Source organism: Bombus pascuorum, chromosome 9, assembly GCF_905332965.1.
Source record: "Bombus pascuorum chromosome 9, iyBomPasc1.1, whole genome shotgun sequence".
Taxonomy (NCBI): Eukaryota; Metazoa; Arthropoda; class Insecta; order Hymenoptera; family Apidae; genus Bombus; species Bombus pascuorum.
The window spans coordinates 6,485,133-6,503,744 of record NC_083496.1 but is presented as its reverse complement, the minus strand read 5'-3'; the positions used below and the strand labels follow the sequence as shown (position 1 = coordinate 6,503,744).

General features: G+C 25.5%; 4 protein-coding genes across 6 annotated transcripts; 2 read left to right on the top strand and 2 right to left on the bottom strand.

The window, feature by feature from the left end:
• Nucleotides 1-1,914: 1,914 nt before the first annotated feature.
• Nucleotides 1,915-10,353, bottom strand: LOC132910643 (blastoderm-specific protein 25D-like). 2 transcript variants are annotated; one of them, XM_060966454.1, is made up of 13 exons: nucleotides 10,027-10,353; nucleotides 8,957-9,386; nucleotides 8,731-8,861; nucleotides 8,315-8,511; nucleotides 7,960-8,196; nucleotides 7,467-7,887; nucleotides 7,226-7,386; nucleotides 7,078-7,136; nucleotides 6,932-6,993; nucleotides 5,963-6,844; nucleotides 5,141-5,753; nucleotides 4,974-5,074; nucleotides 1,915-4,844 (listed from the first exon to the last, which is right to left on the bottom strand). In XM_060966454.1, exons 2-13 carry the CDS (start codon nucleotides 9,333-9,335, stop codon nucleotides 4,707-4,709), a joined length of 3,381 nt encoding a protein of 1,126 aa, XP_060822437.1. In that variant the 5' UTR covers nucleotides 9,336-9,386; nucleotides 10,027-10,353; the 3' UTR covers nucleotides 1,915-4,706. The 2 variants fall into 2 exon arrangements, with proteins under 2 accessions (XP_060822437.1, XP_060822435.1); XM_060966452.1 differs by having other exon boundaries at nucleotides 7,078-7,145; nucleotides 10,027-10,352.
• Nucleotides 10,354-11,125: 772 nt separating this feature from the next.
• Nucleotides 11,126-15,065, top strand: LOC132910616 (exonuclease 1). Its single transcript, XM_060966410.1, has 9 exons — nucleotides 11,126-11,497; nucleotides 11,571-11,690; nucleotides 12,355-12,616; nucleotides 12,788-13,003; nucleotides 13,092-13,379; nucleotides 13,561-13,741; nucleotides 13,877-14,661; nucleotides 14,747-14,858; nucleotides 14,927-15,065. The coding sequence occupies exons 1-9, from the start codon at nucleotides 11,337-11,339 to the stop codon at nucleotides 14,953-14,955; spliced, it is 2,154 nt and encodes a 717-aa protein (XP_060822393.1). The 5' UTR covers nucleotides 11,126-11,336; the 3' UTR covers nucleotides 14,956-15,065.
• LOC132910618 (cytochrome c oxidase assembly protein COX16 homolog, mitochondrial) lies at nucleotides 15,055-16,175 on the bottom strand. Its single transcript, XM_060966413.1, has 3 exons — nucleotides 16,051-16,175; nucleotides 15,862-15,970; nucleotides 15,055-15,248 (listed from the first exon to the last, which is right to left on the bottom strand). Exons 1-3 carry the CDS (start codon nucleotides 16,137-16,139, stop codon nucleotides 15,174-15,176), a joined length of 273 nt encoding a protein of 90 aa, XP_060822396.1. The 5' UTR covers nucleotides 16,140-16,175; the 3' UTR covers nucleotides 15,055-15,173.
• On the top strand, nucleotides 16,080-18,423 carry LOC132910617 (U6 snRNA-associated Sm-like protein LSm1). Of its 2 annotated transcripts, XM_060966412.1 has the most exons (5): nucleotides 16,080-16,194; nucleotides 16,262-16,344; nucleotides 16,935-17,059; nucleotides 17,386-17,570; nucleotides 17,652-18,423. In XM_060966412.1, the coding sequence occupies exons 3-5, from the start codon at nucleotides 17,014-17,016 to the stop codon at nucleotides 17,823-17,825; spliced, it is 405 nt and encodes a 134-aa protein (XP_060822395.1). In that variant the 5' UTR covers nucleotides 16,080-16,194; nucleotides 16,262-16,344; nucleotides 16,935-17,013; the 3' UTR covers nucleotides 17,826-18,423. The 2 variants fall into 2 exon arrangements, with proteins under 2 accessions (XP_060822395.1, XP_060822394.1); XM_060966411.1 differs by lacking the exons at nucleotides 16,080-16,194; nucleotides 16,262-16,344 and having other exon boundaries at nucleotides 16,558-17,059.
• The last annotated feature ends 189 nt before the right edge of the window (nucleotides 18,424-18,612 follow it).

The window sequence follows — 18,612 nt, the reverse complement described above, 5'->3', positions numbered from 1 at the left end:
TGCAATATGTAACACATAACCTCTCGGTGTAATATTGACATTTAGAAGCTTTTTTTGCGATGTTGTTACCTGAAAGAATACTTAGATAATAATATATATTAATTCTAGAGAATATTAGCGTTAATTGTACGCACGATGTTTTCCATGACCTTGAGAAGAAAACTTTCAACGAGTTTTCGTAATATCGTTTTAAGGAATCGGGCATTAATCGTTTCGTTGCATCGATAGATTCGTTGTTCTTCTGTTTTGATTAGTCTAAGAAACATAATTGTTCTTTTCTTTATTTAATCGTTTTGCTGTTTTCGATTCTTATAAAAAAAAAAGAAAAAAAAACACGAAAGTAAGCATGCACAATCGCAAGTCCCTTCTAAATTACTTCTCGTCGTAAAGTAAACGTATATATCATCTTCGAAGCAGCGTGCACGAATAATCGTTCATATGAATGTCATAGCCTTAGTTTCGCTAGTTGAGAAGAAGAAAGAATGTTTTAGATCCTTGCTCAATAAATAAAATATTAATTTCGATGTCACAAATTATATACCGATATTAATTTTAAGTTAGATTCCCAAAGCAAAACAACGTCGACCATTTTTGCGAAACGAATCGAATTGAATATACGTACAGTTTAACATGTAAGTACACGTGCATAGTAATATGCCTAATATGAGCAACGGATTTTCGTATTCTCGTTATCGATAATTAGATGAATTGTAGTTGTCCGGTCGACATCTATCAACGAATCGTTTCTTTCCGATTTTTAATTTGCGTAATTCTTTCGCGTCAGCATTTTCGAGTAAACGTCGCGAAGTTTGTCTTGCGTGCGTGTCTAAAATTGCATTCTTAAACTCGCGCCGATTTCCGTCGATTTCCGCTCACTCTTTCAAGAAATGACAGAAAGGATTCGCCGGAGGGTTCCAAACGAAACATTTGTCTCGCAAAGTTGGACACACACAGGACCATGTTTTCGTAAAAGTAGAGATAAGACCTGAGCTTAATGTATTCTCTCGTGAAACCATGTATAAAACTCCTGTTTGTACCTTACTAGTTTACTATGACGCTATTATAGATTACGTATAGAGGAATTGAAAGTGAAAGAAAAAAGCGGTCGAATAAATAAGATGAAAACAAGAGAGCGCGCGAGAGAGAAAGAGCGAACGAGCGAGCGAGCGAGCGAAAGAACGAGAGACAAAACAGATAAAGAGATAGGAATGTTTAGTGTCCATTTGAAGATCACGTTAAGTCCTTTATTTTTCGCTACGAAGCGACGAAAAATTAGTGTTAGTATAATTAGTAACAAAAAATGCATATAATTATCGTGCTTTCGCTTCGAGAATGTTTCATAATTCTGATTAGATTGTTTTATGGCGTGTCAGATATAACGCCGTTTGGTGAAAGACTATATCAGCAAGGCTGGTGATTAGACTCCGATTAGTTTCCTTCTTTATGTTAAACATGTTAACGGTTTAGCAAATGTGTTTTACTGAAAGTGTCCTTCCTATGTAAATTTACTTGTTTGTCCTCATAAATTATAAATAAATAATATCTTTCGTGTTCACGTATCTGCAGTCCTTTAAATTTAATTCTTCTCTGAAATAAATGATGCTAATGAAAAGGTACGTAATAAATACTACTTTACATTATATTACAAAAGTAATTAAATATTCTTTGAAATATGCATGTAAATAATTAATCTGCATAAAAATAATTATAACATAATTAAATTTTCTTAATTGAATTATTTTTCTCTTATCTAAAAAATGATGCAATGAAAAGAAACACAATTCATTTAAAAATGAAAACAAATATTCTTTTATATCAATGGTAATTGAATTAAATAAATTAACGATATAATGAAAAAAGATATAATTATAGAAAGGTATAAGAGAAATCAGATTTTCAAATATAAATACACAATTTAGTAGTCCGTGCTCTTTTTATCATTATTTATTACATTTCAAATTGTAGTAAAAACATAAATAATTTAAATAAGCAATATAAATAAATAAACAAAATTTGTAAGGTATAATATAATAATAAAAAATTTAAGTTTGATTTGAAGCTTTTTCCTCCTTCATACTCTTTACTCATTAATACACTTTGTACATTTTAACAACATACAATGTAAATACAATAGGAAACGTAATTTTTGTAATAGTAAAACAAATTATACTTCTTAAATTTCTAATTATTGCATCAAAGTCGTATAATTTGCTATTAGTATTACTGTAATTATTGCCGTTTAACAATTCCATTATGAAAAATTATAGAATATTTGAAGAAGAGATAATTTAACAACGGTGTAATAAAGAAATATAATATATAAAAAAATATACAGGGTGTCCCAGAGACTGTGATTCTACGTAAAAAATGAAGTTGAAAATATAGAATAAAATTTTCAAGAAAATTAATTTCGAAAATTTCTCAAGTAAACTTGACTAATTCCGGACTGAGCAAAATTAAATAATCAACCGGAGATTATTCTACATGTGAAAATAAGTTAAAAAATGTAAAATAATATTTTTTCATAAGCTATTTTGTTTTCTTGTTTTGAAAGATAAATTTGGAAAGTTATTCTGGCAAGTTAATAACTAAACATGTTCAAATTCTATTTTCTGGGAAACTGAAATGGAAACGGATTGTATTTTACATTTTTATAGATTTTGTATTTTTGTATTTTATACTTCTTTTCTGATATAAAATAATTTCCTGCTGATTATTTGCTCATACCTAGTCCTTAATTAGCCGAGTTTAAATATACTTGATTTTCAAACTTGTCTTTCTGAAAACGAAGAGTCATACGAAAAAATTTTATTGTATATTTTCGACTTGTTTTTTGACGTAAAATCACCCTATTGCCGATTATATCATAGTCGTTAAGACACCAGGTATATAATTACAAAGATTGTGTAAGAGTCATCAATAAGGCAAATGTGAAGAAACTTAGTTCGCTGCAGAATAGTAATATACAAACATTTATATAAATATCATGTACAAAATGTTTTATATGGCAGCGATATGATCAAAATTAGATAAATCTCAATTAGAATAATTACTATACAAAGTAAGTTGTATATGTGTGTGTATAGTATATACAGATAGTACCTATTATTATTATATGCTAAATAAAGCTAAATATGACCATATATTATACAATACCGCGGATATATTTGGTTGAATATTCAATACACACAGTAATTTATATATATATTCTTATGTGACTATTGAATTATTTAATATAATATAATTGAACCCAACATATTGATCATGATAGTATTAATCTTGATTATGCATAATAAAGGTCTAAATCTGTAATACTGAATTAAAACCATTCTGAACATTGAGGGTTTCGAAAACATAAGTAACATAATTTATTCTAACGAGTCATGTTAATAAATTCAACATAATTGTCATAAAAATTAACTTCGCATTAAATAGGATCTCACAAATTTTATATTTAAAAATATATAAAAAGCAAACAGAAGTAAATTTTAATCTAAAGAATCAGTATTAAGATTTGAGTTTTTTCCTTGCTACTTTAATTTTACTATAAATGATGATATTACTGTGTATATAATATGTATTTGTTTCGTATAAGCTTCATTCTCGATGTTTAACAAATACGCATCTTATAAAAAGAACAAAATGATTTTATTGTAATTTGATTGTAATAACTAAAATAAGCTTCCAAGAAAAAATAATTTACTTATACGCAACAAGTAACGAACATATTTAGCAGTGATTTGTTTAATAAAGTTGAAATTTCCTATCTTTGGCATTTAGGCTAAAGAATCTAACCAAATCGTTCTGAAAAATATCTATTTATACATAATAACTTAATGAATAGCAAATAGTAGTAACAATGATAGAATAATTTTTTGTACTAATTAATTTGGGTCTTTTTTATCATCATTTATAATTAGACTGCTTGTTTTTTTTAATTTCATAAAAATGATCTAAGAATATGAATTTGATAGGATTTTATGAGATATACTTATAATTGTAACTTACGAATTATAAGGCAGATTATATACTTCTATCAATAGTAATAAACGTCATAAAGTGAAGAACATACTAGTTTTTCAAACTCTGTTTACGTTAGAAACAATTTGAGTCTAATAATAAATACTGTTTACTTTAAACATAAATGTAAATTTCTAATTGTTTCAACTCTCAATTATTGATAATTTTATCATTATTTTTATAGTACATTGTCCTTAAGTGCTCAAAACAAAACAAGATTTTCTGCTTATCACATTACATAATTTTACCTACTACATAATGTTATATGATAAATTGTATCAAAGTTTATGTTCATGTAATATATTTTTATACACATATGCACAAGATGAAATTCAAGAAATATATGTATGTATAATCATTTCAACATTATCGATATATATTTGCACAAATCTCAAAGTGCAAAATAAAAAACGTATATTAATTTTAAAAAAAGACGACTGCTTGTTTTTGAATTTTTAAATTATTCTATGATCTAAAATCAGCACTTATAAAAAAAAAATATCAATTTTGTTTACTGTTATTCTAATACTATAATTGAAAAAAGATAGTATGTATCACAATTAACAATTGAGATAGAATATCTACCTCTGACTTACACTCTGATGTTAAAATATTAGTAGCATTATTACCAATATTTTATTAATAGAGCTCTGCCTTTTATACATTATTGATAATTGATTGTAATATCATATTGAAGTTGATTCAGCATTTAATCCTGTTAAGATATTGTAATGTTGCTGTAAACGTTTTAAATTAGCTGTTAAACAGGCATTTTCTGTGTATAGATGTTTTACTAGTATATCATTTCGTGTCAATTGTTCAGCCTGTGGAAAATGATAAAGAAATTAAAAATATATTTAATCATAAATTTTATATTGGACTTAATCAGTGTTAGTTAAGAATAATATACAAGAACATCAAAAATCATAAAAAAAGTTGTAAAAATTATGTACCTGCTCTGCATTTGTTTCAAATTCTCTTTGAAGTCTTTCTTGAGTACTACGAAGAAGACATTGTAATTCAGATATTTCTGCTTGGTGTTGAGACATAATATCTGAAATAATAGCAATTTAATATTGTAACATATATAATTATTTAAATAAGATTGTAAAAGACTCACGTTGTAATACACGTTCAGTGTGGTATTGCTGTTTCTTCAAACATTCTTGCAATTGATTTTTTTTACGCTCTTGTGCCTGAAGCTTCATATTTAAATTTTGCAATATATTGATGTTTATACAAGCTACTTGTGCATCATTTTGCATGCATTGACAATTTGGAGCTTTTAAATTTTGTAACTTCGACGTATTCTGCAGTAAAGAATATTCTGCATTGCGATGATAATGGGGATATATTTGGTGCATTTTACCATCACCTAAATCATCTTTCGACAGTCGTGGAGTAAAGTCATTTGATGAGGTCGAAGATTCCATAATTTTATTAAATTTATATTCTTCAGGCAGATTGTGAATATTATCAATACATTGAGCTAACTTCAAAACCGAATCACTGGATGGTTGAATATTGAACGAATCATTAGGTGCATAATTTGATCGTGTAAATAAAGACGGAAAAATTAATTCATCTGTAACTTGTACAGACATATCAGTCATTATAGGTCGTTGTAAGGATTTTATTTCCTCGTGTAAATTTTTAATCTCTTTGTCTTTTTGGGATATTTCTTCTTCCATTTGTGCTTTCCATTTTGCGAATTCTTCTTCAAGATCTAAGTACTGTATAAAAAAAGTATACATACAAATAAACAGAGTAAACTATAATTATGATTTAGTGAATCATAATTATTTAATAATAGATTTTAAAAATAAAAGACTTTATGAAGTTAAAATATTTTTTCTGATTAGAGAATTAAAGGAAAAACTACAGTGATAAAGAAAATAAAATTATTTATATGCATAATAAAAATAGAAAAATTGTATCTTACTTGTTGTTCTAAATTAAACTTTTCTTCGATTGGAGATAGACGTCCACCATTCTTTACTTTGTCTACTGGACTAATTAATTCTTCATACTCAGCCATTTTAGCTATAAGTTCTGAAAATTTCTCATCACTAATTTTTTGTTCCTGCTCAAAAAGTTGCCTTTCTTCCTCTAATTTAGCAGTCCAGTAATCTTCACACTCTTCGTACTCTATTTTTAACATATCAAGACTTCTTTCTAATTCTGCACATTGTTCAATCAGTTGTTTTTTTTCAATAGCATGAGTTGCTTCAAGTTCTTTCAACTTCAAATTTAAGGAAACACTTTCAGATGAGTCACTTTTTATTAAGCTTGAATTAGTTCTTGTACTAACTTCATTTGTAATCTTTGCGCATTGAGTGATCAAAATATCTTTTTCTTTATTTGATTTTGAATGATCAGCATTTATGTACTCTTCTTTACGAGGAGGATAATCTCTAAGACTTGAAACTTTGTTATGTGATGAACTTTTCATATCTTGATTACTAAAATAATCAACATCACAATTATTATCATTATTATTGGATGTTATTACCCGTTTAATAGAAATAGAATTCTTATGTCTGGGAATTACAAAATCACTCGTTTTTTCTTCACATTCTGTTTCTATCTCAGATGCGATGCTTTTGATAAATTCAGTCTCTTTAAAAAATTGTGTATTTGAATTCGATTGTAATCTTATAATCATTCCTGATATTTCATCTTTAAATGCACAGTATTCTGAAGTACACTTGTTATTATTTACTAAAATACTTTTTAATTGTTTTATAACTATATCTTTAAACCGTTTTAAATCTATCTTTTTACAATTTTGCGCATTCTCTTCTTCATTGGATTTATAAGACGGCTGTGTTGATAAAATGGAATATATATAAATAGGCGAGTATTATCACATATCTAAATTAAACAATATAAATTATTAATCGTTACTTACAGATGTGGAATGTTTTAAAACAACATCTAAATCATCTTCTTCGATTATAAATGTTTCTTTACCTGAAAATATATTATACATTAATTTTATTATGCTAAAAAATAAATACAAATGAAATGCATAGAAATGTATAGAGTTATTCTTACTTTCAGTTTCATTTGATTGTATATTCTTTGCTGTATGATTGCCAGGAAGGTTATTCTGTCTGCAATAACTAAAAGAAATTAATCTTATCTTTATTTATATTATTGAAGTATCTTTTTTATAATTTTTCGTTCTGTACCTTTAACTCACCTTGTATCTTTATTACGACGATCATGCCGTTTTAAACTTTCTAATTCTGCTGTAAGTTCATCGTTTTGATCTTGTAAAAGAACTGCTTCTGACTGCAACTGTTTCACACGCTTTACCAAAGATATAACTTCTTGTTCATGTTCTATCTCTATATTTTGCGACTAGAATTACCAATGATATATGAATATGTATAAAAATTAAATTATTTCCTTTATTCATAGAAATTTGTTTACTTGTGTACCTCATCATGCTCTGCTGCCAACATTTTTATTTGAGTTAAGAATTCATTGTTTGATTGCTTAAGTTTTTTTATTTGACTATGAAGATTCTCATTTTCAGTTTCTAAAACTTGATTCTCTTGTAACGTATTTACAAACTTATTTCTAATCTCGTGATTCTCTTTTTGCAACATTTGTATTTGGTCATCCTTTGATTTCAAAACACTAGCATTCATTTCTCGCTCAGAACTCAATTGGTTTGAAAGATCTTGCATAGTTTCAGCATGTCGTTGTTCAATTTGTTTCCGTAAATTTTGAACAATTTCTTCTTGTTGAACATGTTGCTCATCAATCTCTTGCGCAAGAGTGTTTGCTCGTTCATTAGCTTCTATGATATCAACACGCAGCTTTTCCTTTTCACCATTTATATTCTCTATTACAACGCTAAAAATTTAAGAGTCATTAATTAAATTTTTCTTACTTAAAATATTTATTTATTTAGGCTGTACTACTTACTTTAAATTGTGTAATTCTTCTTGATATAGTATAAGAACATTTCGCAATAACATTATATGGGATCGAATGGCAGAGTGACCTAATGAGTCATTAAAATTTTTCAATTCATCACATAAACTACTTGTTAAGTCAGTTAAAGAAATATCAGATGTTTTAAAATTTCCATCCGTTAATAATGATGTATTTGTAATATTTGAAAGTTTCCATGTATCCAGAAAAGTATTATTCCTTGCAAAACTATTATTTAACAAATAGAAATAAAATATTCAATAAAAATTTCGTAAAATAATAAAATTGTAATAAGAAAAGCATAACAATGAAAGTTATATTAACATTGATAATTATGATGTAGTACCTAGTTTTGCGAGAAGCATGTATATCATAGTTTCGTTTTCTAAAATCCAATTTAGTTAATTCATTTGTAGACTGTTTATTCTTATCTAGTGTTAATTGATCTTCCATTGCCTTATTTTGAAATATAACAAGAAATTCGTCCAGATTAATTAATCCATCACAATTCTGATCAAGTTTTTCAAAAATGCACTGTGATATCTGTGCAAAATAATATTTTATATGTCACTTTAAATTATATATAGAAAAATGAATGTAACAAAAAATTTTAATTATAGTAAACTATTGATTATGAAAGTAATTGATAGAGCTCCTTATTTTACATATATGTATGTATATATATATACACGCGTGTGTTAAATGTATACATATGTGTAGTAACATATTTGTATTGTTTGTAATATACTTCTAGTAACATACTTGCTTCGGAAGAGCTGGGATTCCTAAACAATTAGATATAAAAAAGATTGTTGCAGAATCTACATTTTCTTTCAAACAGGTATTTATTTTTTCCCATAAACATTTTAGTCTATTCTCATCCACTGCCTCGCCTAAAAATTAATAAAATATACGTTTAAATAAAAATATGTTTCTTAAAATTCAAAACATAAAAAAAGATAACAAATAATGTAAGCATTGTAATTACCCGTTTTTCCATTTAAAAAATCTACATTAGAGCTAGAATTATTAGGTGGTAAAGGATTGCATCTTTTATTATCTACATGAGGATTTGCGTCATTTTGTGATTCTATTATATTATCTTTTTCTGTCTGTGTAATTGAATCTTGTGTCTTGCCTAATAGAGTTAATAAAGCAGCTCTAAATTCTTGGAATGATATAGATTGTTTTTCTTGTTTATGTTGTTGGATGCATGATTTTAATTCTTCACTCTGTTCTGTCAGGTGTAACTTATGGCATAAACTGAACCAGTTATCCTCTTGTAGTTCAGTTTCTCCTTTTGTTAAACAACTTTGAAACACAGCATAAAGCTGTTGTTCATAAGGGTCATTGTTGTGTTCATCCATGGCATCCTTTCATTGTTTTTTTTTTTTTATATGTTATAAAGTATAGTAGATCTATAATTATATTACATATAATATTTAACATAAGTACTGAATAAAATTCTTAAAAACTGAAAAAAAAAAGTAAATAGCAATATAACTCAGATTTTGTGAAAATTTTAGAAATCTGACAAAGGTATTTTAAAATATATTGCTTTATTGATCATTATTAACATTGATATAATGAATATTATTTAATTAAATAAATTTTAATTATCAAATTAATCAATTTAGCCTGCTGGTCAATTAATAATAAAAAACGAAAAAATTCTTTGAACAATTAAAATATATGTATTTAATCGAATATCATAGGTTTGTACATTAACCTAAAAAGTGTATTTGAATATAATAGTTTACAATATGTACAACGAATTAGCTGTATAAATTTATATATATTAATGATTTGCATGAGAAATAAATTATTAAAAAGTATAATGTTAGCCTTTCATTATTTTTATGTTGCGCAATAAATATGTTGCAAAGTGAATTATATCTGTAACAAGATAATAACGATATCTAATAATGATATCATATGCGACTAATGCCAATCGAAATTAAAGAACTAATAATTTGAAAATAATAAAATCTTTTATTATAATTTTTCATTATGTATAGAAAATTAAGCAACTAAATCATAAAATGATTATTAACCTACCATTAAATTATATAGTAGAACTTCATCTATGTGAACTCATCGGGGGACAAACAACTCATACTCATAACATAACTGGAGAACACATAATAGGAGTTCACTGTTTCTCCCCACTACCTATGATTTTCACTCATATAATAGGAATTTACGTTCAGATAAGCAAATTAAATTGGCAGGAGTTCATTTAATTGGGCACTGAATAGATTTTGTTATAATAAATGGTGTTCGGATAAGTGGAATTGCATTGTAAGGTTCGTTTCACAAATCACGCATACACATCTCTATCTATCTATCCATTTATATACATGTCGAAATAGGAAGGAGTATGCTGCATCAAAATATATTCCATATTTATATCGTTCTACTTTTAATTTCAAATTTAATCCGACAGTTTCTCTGAAAGTTTGAAACTTCCCCTGATGTCATACGATTTAAAAAAAAAGATAAACACAATTTAAATATATCGAATCACAATAATAAACGATAGATGGCAGTATATTTCATATTTAACGATTTCATAATAATAATTGAAATATATATACATAAATATGTTTATAAATTACTCGTTATCATTTTATCTAACGAATTTATAAAATAGTAACGTTAAGAAAACATTACAGCTATTATGTTATTCATTATATATATCTTTACATTGCTTATTTTACGATGAGTACATATCAAGATTAGTAATAAATATTATTAAATTTATTAATAAAGTTTCTACTTTTAAAATGTATTCACATAAATCATTACTAACCATTTACATATTTTTATAAGGTATAGAAAATTATCATAAAATAGCAATGTAATTTAAACGCAGTTTCACGATATAGTTCAAAATAATTGCACAAAGATAAATAAATTTAATATGAAATATTTGCTCTATATGTACTGTATATCTCCAAGAATTAGAATAACATGCTTAAGTGTGATTATTAAAATAATATAGAAAATGTAAAATTTAAAATATATTGAAAAAATAGGATGTATTCTATTAACAATAAATTACTTTTAAGTTACTATAAATTATTTTTTATACACATGCAACACTTTCCAAAAAATTTATATATTTTATAATTAATTACACCATTTCGCTTTATAAAAGGTAAGATGCATAAAATTTAATATATTTTTATTTTCTTCGCAAGAAATTATTCTGACTAGTAAGTTATATATCTAGTAATATATTATTTCCTGGACTAAAATCGTCACTCGTCAGTTAGCGCGAACTTTGGCGGCAATGTTAAGAACGGTTCTGCCAGTGATACTCGGTTGTACATGACTGTTGACTGTTGTTGTATTTAAAGTGAAAAATGGGTATCACTGGTTTACTTCCATTTTTAGAAAAAGCCTCAAAAAGAATAAATGTTGAACAATTTTCCGGTGGTACTGTTGCTATTGATTCTTATTGTTGGTTGCATAAAGGCGTATTTTCTTGTGCTGATAAACTGTCAATGGGACATCCAACAGACGCGTAAGAAAATTTATATTGTTTAACTATATTGTTTACTGACACAAGTAATTGTTTAATTGTAATTCTATTTCAGTTATGTTCATTATTGTATGAAGTTTATACATATGTTGTTATCTCATAAAATAAGACCAATACTTGTATTTGATGGAAGTCATTTGCCTGCTAAAGCACAAACCGAAGTAAAACGACGAGAGTATGTATAATTAAGTTTCTTTTGAGTATTTGAAATAAAAATTTTATAAAATTTAGGAAATTTTTAAAATGATAATTAATGTTAAATTAAAAAATTTATTAATTTTACATGTTTATTTAATACGGGTAGTTTAACATTCTAATTAAATATATTAAAAAATTGAATTAATTCGAATTAATAATTACATTGATGTAATAAATATTTTTGAAACTTAGTATTATAATTAAATTGTCCTCGCAGTATACGATATTAAATATTATTTGGTAATTGAATAGAAGATATCATTATCTGCATTGGTTAGTTTATTCAGAGATACGCAAATAACTGCAAAATGTCTCGAATGAATTTAAATTATAAGATATCAAGGAGAACACATTATATGCATTTCAAAAGCATCACGATATGGAGAATTACAAAATAATATTTGACCATTTTTTTTACATTCTATACTTTTTACCAACATTATATGTTTAATAAATAATTTGTTTGTAAACTTTGTATAATATGTTCCTCTTGGTATCTTACAGCACTCATTTAAAACATTTTTTACATCATTCATAGTTTTCAATATATTTATGTATTTATAGATAAATCTAATACACTATAAGATAATGTAATATTTAATATAGTTTCTTTAATATAATATATTCATGTACTTATATAGAAATAGACAGACAAATCGTCGCAAAGGTATTGAACTAATGCAAATGGGACAACATGCGGAGGGAAGAAATTTATTGAGAAGGTCCATAGATGTTACACATGAAATGGCTTTAGAGTTGATCAAACAATGCCATGAAATGAATATTGATTGTATTGTAGCACCATATGAAGCAGATGCACAGTTAGCATACCTTAACATCAATGGAATTGCCGATGTTGTTATCACTGAAGATAGTGATTTAATACTATTTGGTTGTAAAAAGGTTCGTAGTTTTCCTATATAATTGAAAATTATTAATTACTTTCAAAAATTTTATATAACTGATTTTATACACTTATAATTGATTTAAGTATAAAAATAAGTAAATATATATGATTTTACGTGATATCCTAAATTTCAAAAATACGTTTACTTCACATATTTCATATTGCAGGTATTGTTCAAAATGGATTTGACTGGTAATGGTCTTTTAGTTGACCAAGAACAGTTACATCTTGCAATGGAAATACCTTCTGAACATTTTAATATGGATGACTTTTGCTATATGTGTATTCTATCAGGCTGTGATTACTTATCATCTCTTCCTGGTATTGGGTTAAATAAAGCACGAAAGTTTATAAAACTAAATAAAGACTGTGATATACATAAAGTAAATATTTCTACATGTATATCTACAAATTTTTTTAATTTGAGGATAAAATACTTAAGTATAAATATATATATATTTATTTTCATAGGCTTTAACTCGTTTAGGATCTTACTTAAATATGAAATCTTTAGTTGTTACAAAAGAGTATAGAGATTCATTTATATTGGCAGTTATCACTTTCAAGCATCAGTTAGTGTTCTGTCCTTTAAAAAGGAAACAAGTTCGTTTAAATCCACCTACATCTGATGTAACAAAAGAACAATTATATTATGCCGGTCTAGAAATAGATCCTGATATTGCATTGCAGCTTGCACTTGGGAACTGTGATCCTTTTACTCTAAAAATACTTCATGATTTTAATCCTGATAAAATAAAGGTAAATATTGTGAATAAAATTATTTCAGAAAGCATAATTTTCTTGTTAACATAAGAATAAACATTAGACATGTTAGATATTAAATATATAAATATGTATAATAAGTATTAAAAAAACGTTGAATATCATCAAATTTGGAATTTTCTAGAATAAAGTTAATAAATGCAATATTTGGACACAGAAAGCAGGACTATCTCAACATATTAGTATTTGGTCAAAAGAGTATAAATTAGTACAAAATCAATTGCAAGACACTTGTCAAGGAAAAAAGCTAAGAGATAGATGTACTGTTAATTCAGAAACAATTCTTCAGACAAATCGTTTAAGAAGACCTATTTTTGTAAAACAGCAAGATAATTCTGGTATGAAATTTATTTTTATATTATTATAAACAATATTCTAATAGTTATTGTATAAATATAAAGATAAATAATTAAATATATCTAAGTATAACTTAAAAAGCTGGCAAAAAATAAATAATTATATAATTATTACAGAATACGAACAACTAAATCAAAAAGAAATTTTAGATATATATAAATCTACAAATACAATGGATATTGAAAATAATCTAGATACAAGTAGTCTTACTCCTAGTGAAGATAAAGTATCTCCTGTTTTAATTAGAAAACAAAATTTATTTTCAAAACGTTCATCCAATATCAAAACTTCTCCAAGTCTTTTATCTACTAGTAAAAGTCGAATAAACGGAAGGAATATGCGTATCAGGCGAACAATTATAGATGAAGGAACTGTTACAGAAAGTAAATTTTTTGCTAAAGATAATACTCACGGAAATTATACTCCAATAGATAATGAAATTACGAACTCAAATGAATTTTTATTAAAAAAAGAAAACATGGAAGTAAATAAAAATATCCACACAAGCAATATTAATTTAAAGCTTTTAATGTTAAATGAGGAAGTGGGGAAGGATGATAGTATGGATATTGATAAAGAGCATAATGCACCAATTATAAATGCATCAAATGAGTGCAAAAATATTGAACCCTTAAACACTTCTAATTGCGATTTAGGAGCATCACATTTAGATGTTTCAATGAATGAAAATATTGTAAAAAATGCTAATAAAAACGAATTACACAATTTAAATACTTCATTGACAACGTTGGAATTTAATATAGATTCCGACTTCTTAATTCGACAAGAAGATATAAATACTTCAAATAGTTTATTTACATGGTCTGATACAAAAATATCCACACAAACAACTAATAAAATAAAACAAAACAAAAGTAGAAGTTCTTCAAATTTTCGCACAGTAAGTATTATTATTTTATATCTCTACACAATTGTATATTTCAACATTTTATATCTCACTCTCTTTCTCTCTCTCACACACACAGGTTCTAAAAAGTAAAATGAACACGACAAACGGTACACGGCGAAGCCAACAGTTACAAACATCACTACGAAGGCAACAAAGTTTATTAAGTATGTTTGGGTTTGAAAAAAAAAGTAAGTTTAATATGTTAAAATTTTGAAACTTGTTTTCTAATTTAACTAACCATACTGTTCGTTTATAGAATTACATTCGTTAACACACTACAGTTAATAATTGTAAAATAAATGTGTGCTGTGCTACATTTTTTGTAATAATTTTTAACTTATTAATTACTACAAAAAAGATATGTATGAGGAATACTCAAGAGACTTTAATACAGAATTTATCGTAACTATAATATAATATTAGATAACAATTTGTTATAAATATATTTTTATATACATACAATGTACATATATTTTCTTTTTAAGTAAATTCTTTTTACAATTTTATTCGTTTGTCATGCTTGGATCCTCCCATGGTCGTGGTATACGAACGTTTTCCCAATTATCAATATCCAAGGTCTAGAAATATCAAGCTAAATGTAATTATGACTTATTGATTATTTCATATAAATTTGTATATACCATATAATGTAATTTGTATGTAATATATGTATCATAACAAAGTATAAAGTTTTCTACAACTATTTAATCTATTAATACAACTTGATATATTTATTTATTATATTTGTATAATGTAATTTTAATATTAGTCAGTTGTTTCTATAAACATAACACATGTAATTCATGTGTTTTATATATTAATCTTGATCATATTTGTCAGCAATGTTATTTGCATTTTTTATTTGCAAATAAGAATGCATATCCTTGTTCCTAATTTTAACACACATACAATTGCTGTGTATAATTAACATAACTTAAAATAAAAGAATAAAATTGTATATTTACTTCTGTGTTAATTTGTCATATAAATTCCTTAAGTATGTATAAGGATATAGTTTGTTACTCTTAAAAAGAATAGCTAAAATTTGATTATTTTCTGTAATGATTATTAACTGTTAATGGATATTTAAAGTTTAAAAATAGTACATTTCTCAAACTAGTAAAACTGGAATTTTTCAAATATTTATTATATAGATAAATTTTATTTAATAAAAATAATCGGTTTACTTACTTTTATTAGCTTATATTCCTCTTCAAGAGTACGACTTTTTTTCATTTCAATACCTCGTTTTTTAGTTTCTATTTTCAAATCGTACGATGTAACTTTTGGATACTTATATCTGAATAAATAAAAATAATTTAGTTAATAACTTTAAATTATATAATAGAAAATTTAAGATTGTATTATTAATGTACATACTTTAGGCTTACAAATTCCTGAATAAAAAATGAACCTCCTATAACAAGTATCATAAATGGTAAAAATTGCCAAAATTGTTTTCGCTTCATTGTATTGAAGGTTATGTTCTTATATATAGGCCGGTACGAAATCTATAAATTATAGGTATTATTTGTTACGTATATACATTGCTATTATTATTTCGAATATATGAAATTATATATTTTTGAAGGTATTAAAATATTATGGATCAAAACTATAGAATATCAAAAGTTATTATGAATGATGTATAAAAGAAATTATGTATGCATGCATGTAAGTACTCACTCAAATGTTTACTAGTAGTTTTTTATAAAATTTAAGGCTATATGTTAAAATCAACATATTTTAAAGTAAGTATTAGTTTATATAATAATTGTATTAAACTTTAAATAATACTTTATATAATAAGCAATTTTTAAAGAAAAATATTCATAATTGGACGAGCAGTAGTATGTACGTATATAGATTGATTATCATTGTATAGAAATGAAACTTTATACAAATATTTTATATATATTATTTTGATCTTTCTTATATTAATACAATCATTTATTTGTGTAATCTGACTACTATGAAAGGCTAATAATAATACCATAATATTGTTTGTATTATTTTCTTAATTTACAATGAATTCAAATCAATAACACATTTTACTTCGCCATGCACACAAAATAAAATTCACCAAAATACATATATCGATTTGCGTGATCTTTTAAGTAAATGTGAAAGGAGTGATGGTTATAATTAAATTATTTTAGTTTGATAATTAAATAAATTTATCAATAATATTAATTCGATAATAACAAGTTAATATTGTTATTGACGAACAAACGAAATGATTTTAATTTTATATCTCACTACAGGTTAAGCTGGCATATAAGATTTTTATTTGTTTTAATTTGAAAATTATTTCTATATATCAGAAATAGGAGAAATTGCAAAATGAACATTTTGCCAGGGACGGCATCTCTTCTCGAAGAACTTGACAGTACGTAATTATGTTACAATTATACATTTGTTAGGTTATATCGGTGTGTTATTGCAGTTTTGCATTTTATTCTTTAATTAATAATTTTTTATAAACGCTATATTTATAGAAGCAAACTATTATACAGTATAATACAAATTTTTTCTTTTATCACGGGAAATTGTATTAATTAAATCTAAAACTATATTATTCATATGTATATCTTTTTAAATCTTCGCAAACGGTGAAATTTTTGATAAAATATAATACATTTTGTTTATTTTAATCTCTACGTTGATAAAAGTTATTTTCATTATTATGATATATTATATATAATTCTGGTCTAGAAAAACTTATGGTTTTACTAAGAGATGGCAGAACTTTAATTGGATATCTTAGAAGTGTTGATCAATTTGCGAATATTGTACTTCATCGTACAATTGAAAGAATTCATGTTGGCAAAGAATACGGAGACATCCCAAGAGGAATTTTTATTGTCAGAGGAGAAAATGTTGTCCTTTTGGGAGAAATAGTAATGTCGTTATATAAAAGTCTTTTATTTAAAAAAACATATATTAGACTTCGTAACGAAACAATATAATTCTTATTATAGGACAGAGACAAAGAGAGAGATTTACCATTGACTGAGGTATCTGTTGATGATATCTTGGATGCACAAAGACGAGAACAAGAATTAAAACAAGACCAGAAACGACTAATAAATAAAACTCTGAAGGAACGAGGTTTATCATATATTCCAGATATGGGCCATGATGACATGTTCTGACCCATATCCACATCCTTGACTACCAATACTTTATCATCTACATCTTCACATAATTCTGAAGCATGTGATACATGTTACACATCACTTTCTTTCTGATAATATCTAAAGGAGACAACTTGTGAGATGTGAATATATCACATAATTGTGAAGATATAAAGAATAATTATATCCTACAATAGAATAATAATAATGTATATCCTACAATTTCTTTATAAAACTATGATATAATAGTACAATTCAAATTTGACATATGAGATGTCAATAATATAAGAATTTATATAGTTTTAGTTTTATTACATTAACCCTGTATTTGTGGAAAATGTATCTACTATAATTGTATTGTACTTTTAAAAATCTTCAAGCTTCTACTATATACAAAAATTATATTTAAATAGAAATCTATTATAATTAATAGATAGTCTTTTACTGACTATATTAAATACATAAATAACATATTGATTACATTTACAGATTTCTAGCAATTACATATATATTTTTCTATGATCAGTTTTACATATCTTGTTTTGTATAAAGAATTCTTGTTTCAATAATTCCCTTGTATTTCAAACTACAAATAAAGACAAATACACAATATAAAGGAAGATTTGATTCAATATAAAAATCATGTGTATAAAATGTTATTTATATATTACATGTTTAATAAATTTATAGAATATATTTCTTTAAAAATGTAAATCCACATTATGATCCAAAATATTTTATTTAGAAAATCCATATATATATAAAACCTAATTCTCAAATAATAAATAGATAATGTGAGATAAAA

Coding starts and splice junctions, on each gene's coding strand:
- LOC132910643 (XM_060966452.1), bottom strand. CDS start 9,335: ATGGATGAACACAACAATGACCCTTATGAACAACAGCTTTATGCTGTG. Junction 8,862..8,956: donor TTTTTTAAATGGAAAAACGG/GTAATTACAATG, acceptor ATTAATTTTTAG/GCGAGGCAGTGGATGAGAAT. Junction 5,754..5,962: donor AGTTTAATTTAGAACAACAA/GTAAGATACAAT, acceptor TTTTTTATACAG/TACTTAGATCTTGAAGAAGA.
- LOC132910618 (XM_060966413.1), bottom strand. CDS start 16,139: ATGAAGCGAAAACAATTTTGGCAATTTTTACCATTTATGATACTTGTT. Junction 15,971..16,050: donor CAGGAATTTGTAAGCCTAAA/GTATGTACATTA, acceptor TTATTTATTCAG/ATATAAGTATCCAAAAGTTA. Junction 15,249..15,861: donor AGGAATATAAGCTAATAAAA/GTAAGTAAACCG, acceptor TGATATTTCTAG/ACCTTGGATATTGATAATTG.
- LOC132910617 (XM_060966412.1), top strand. CDS start 17,014: ATGAACATTTTGCCAGGGACGGCATCTCTTCTCGAAGAACTTGACA. Junction 17,060..17,385: donor TCTTCTCGAAGAACTTGACA/GTACGTAATTAT, acceptor ATTCTGGTCTAG/AAAAACTTATGGTTTTACTA. Junction 17,571..17,651: donor TTGTCCTTTTGGGAGAAATA/GTAATGTCGTTA, acceptor TTCTTATTATAG/GACAGAGACAAAGAGAGAGA.
- LOC132910616 (XM_060966410.1), top strand. CDS start 11,337: ATGGGTATCACTGGTTTACTTCCATTTTTAGAAAAAGCCTCAAAAAGA. Junction 11,498..11,570: donor ATGGGACATCCAACAGACGC/GTAAGAAAATTT, acceptor ATTCTATTTCAG/TTATGTTCATTATTGTATGA. Junction 13,380..13,560: donor TTAATCCTGATAAAATAAAG/GTAAATATTGTG, acceptor ATTTGGACACAG/AAAGCAGGACTATCTCAACA.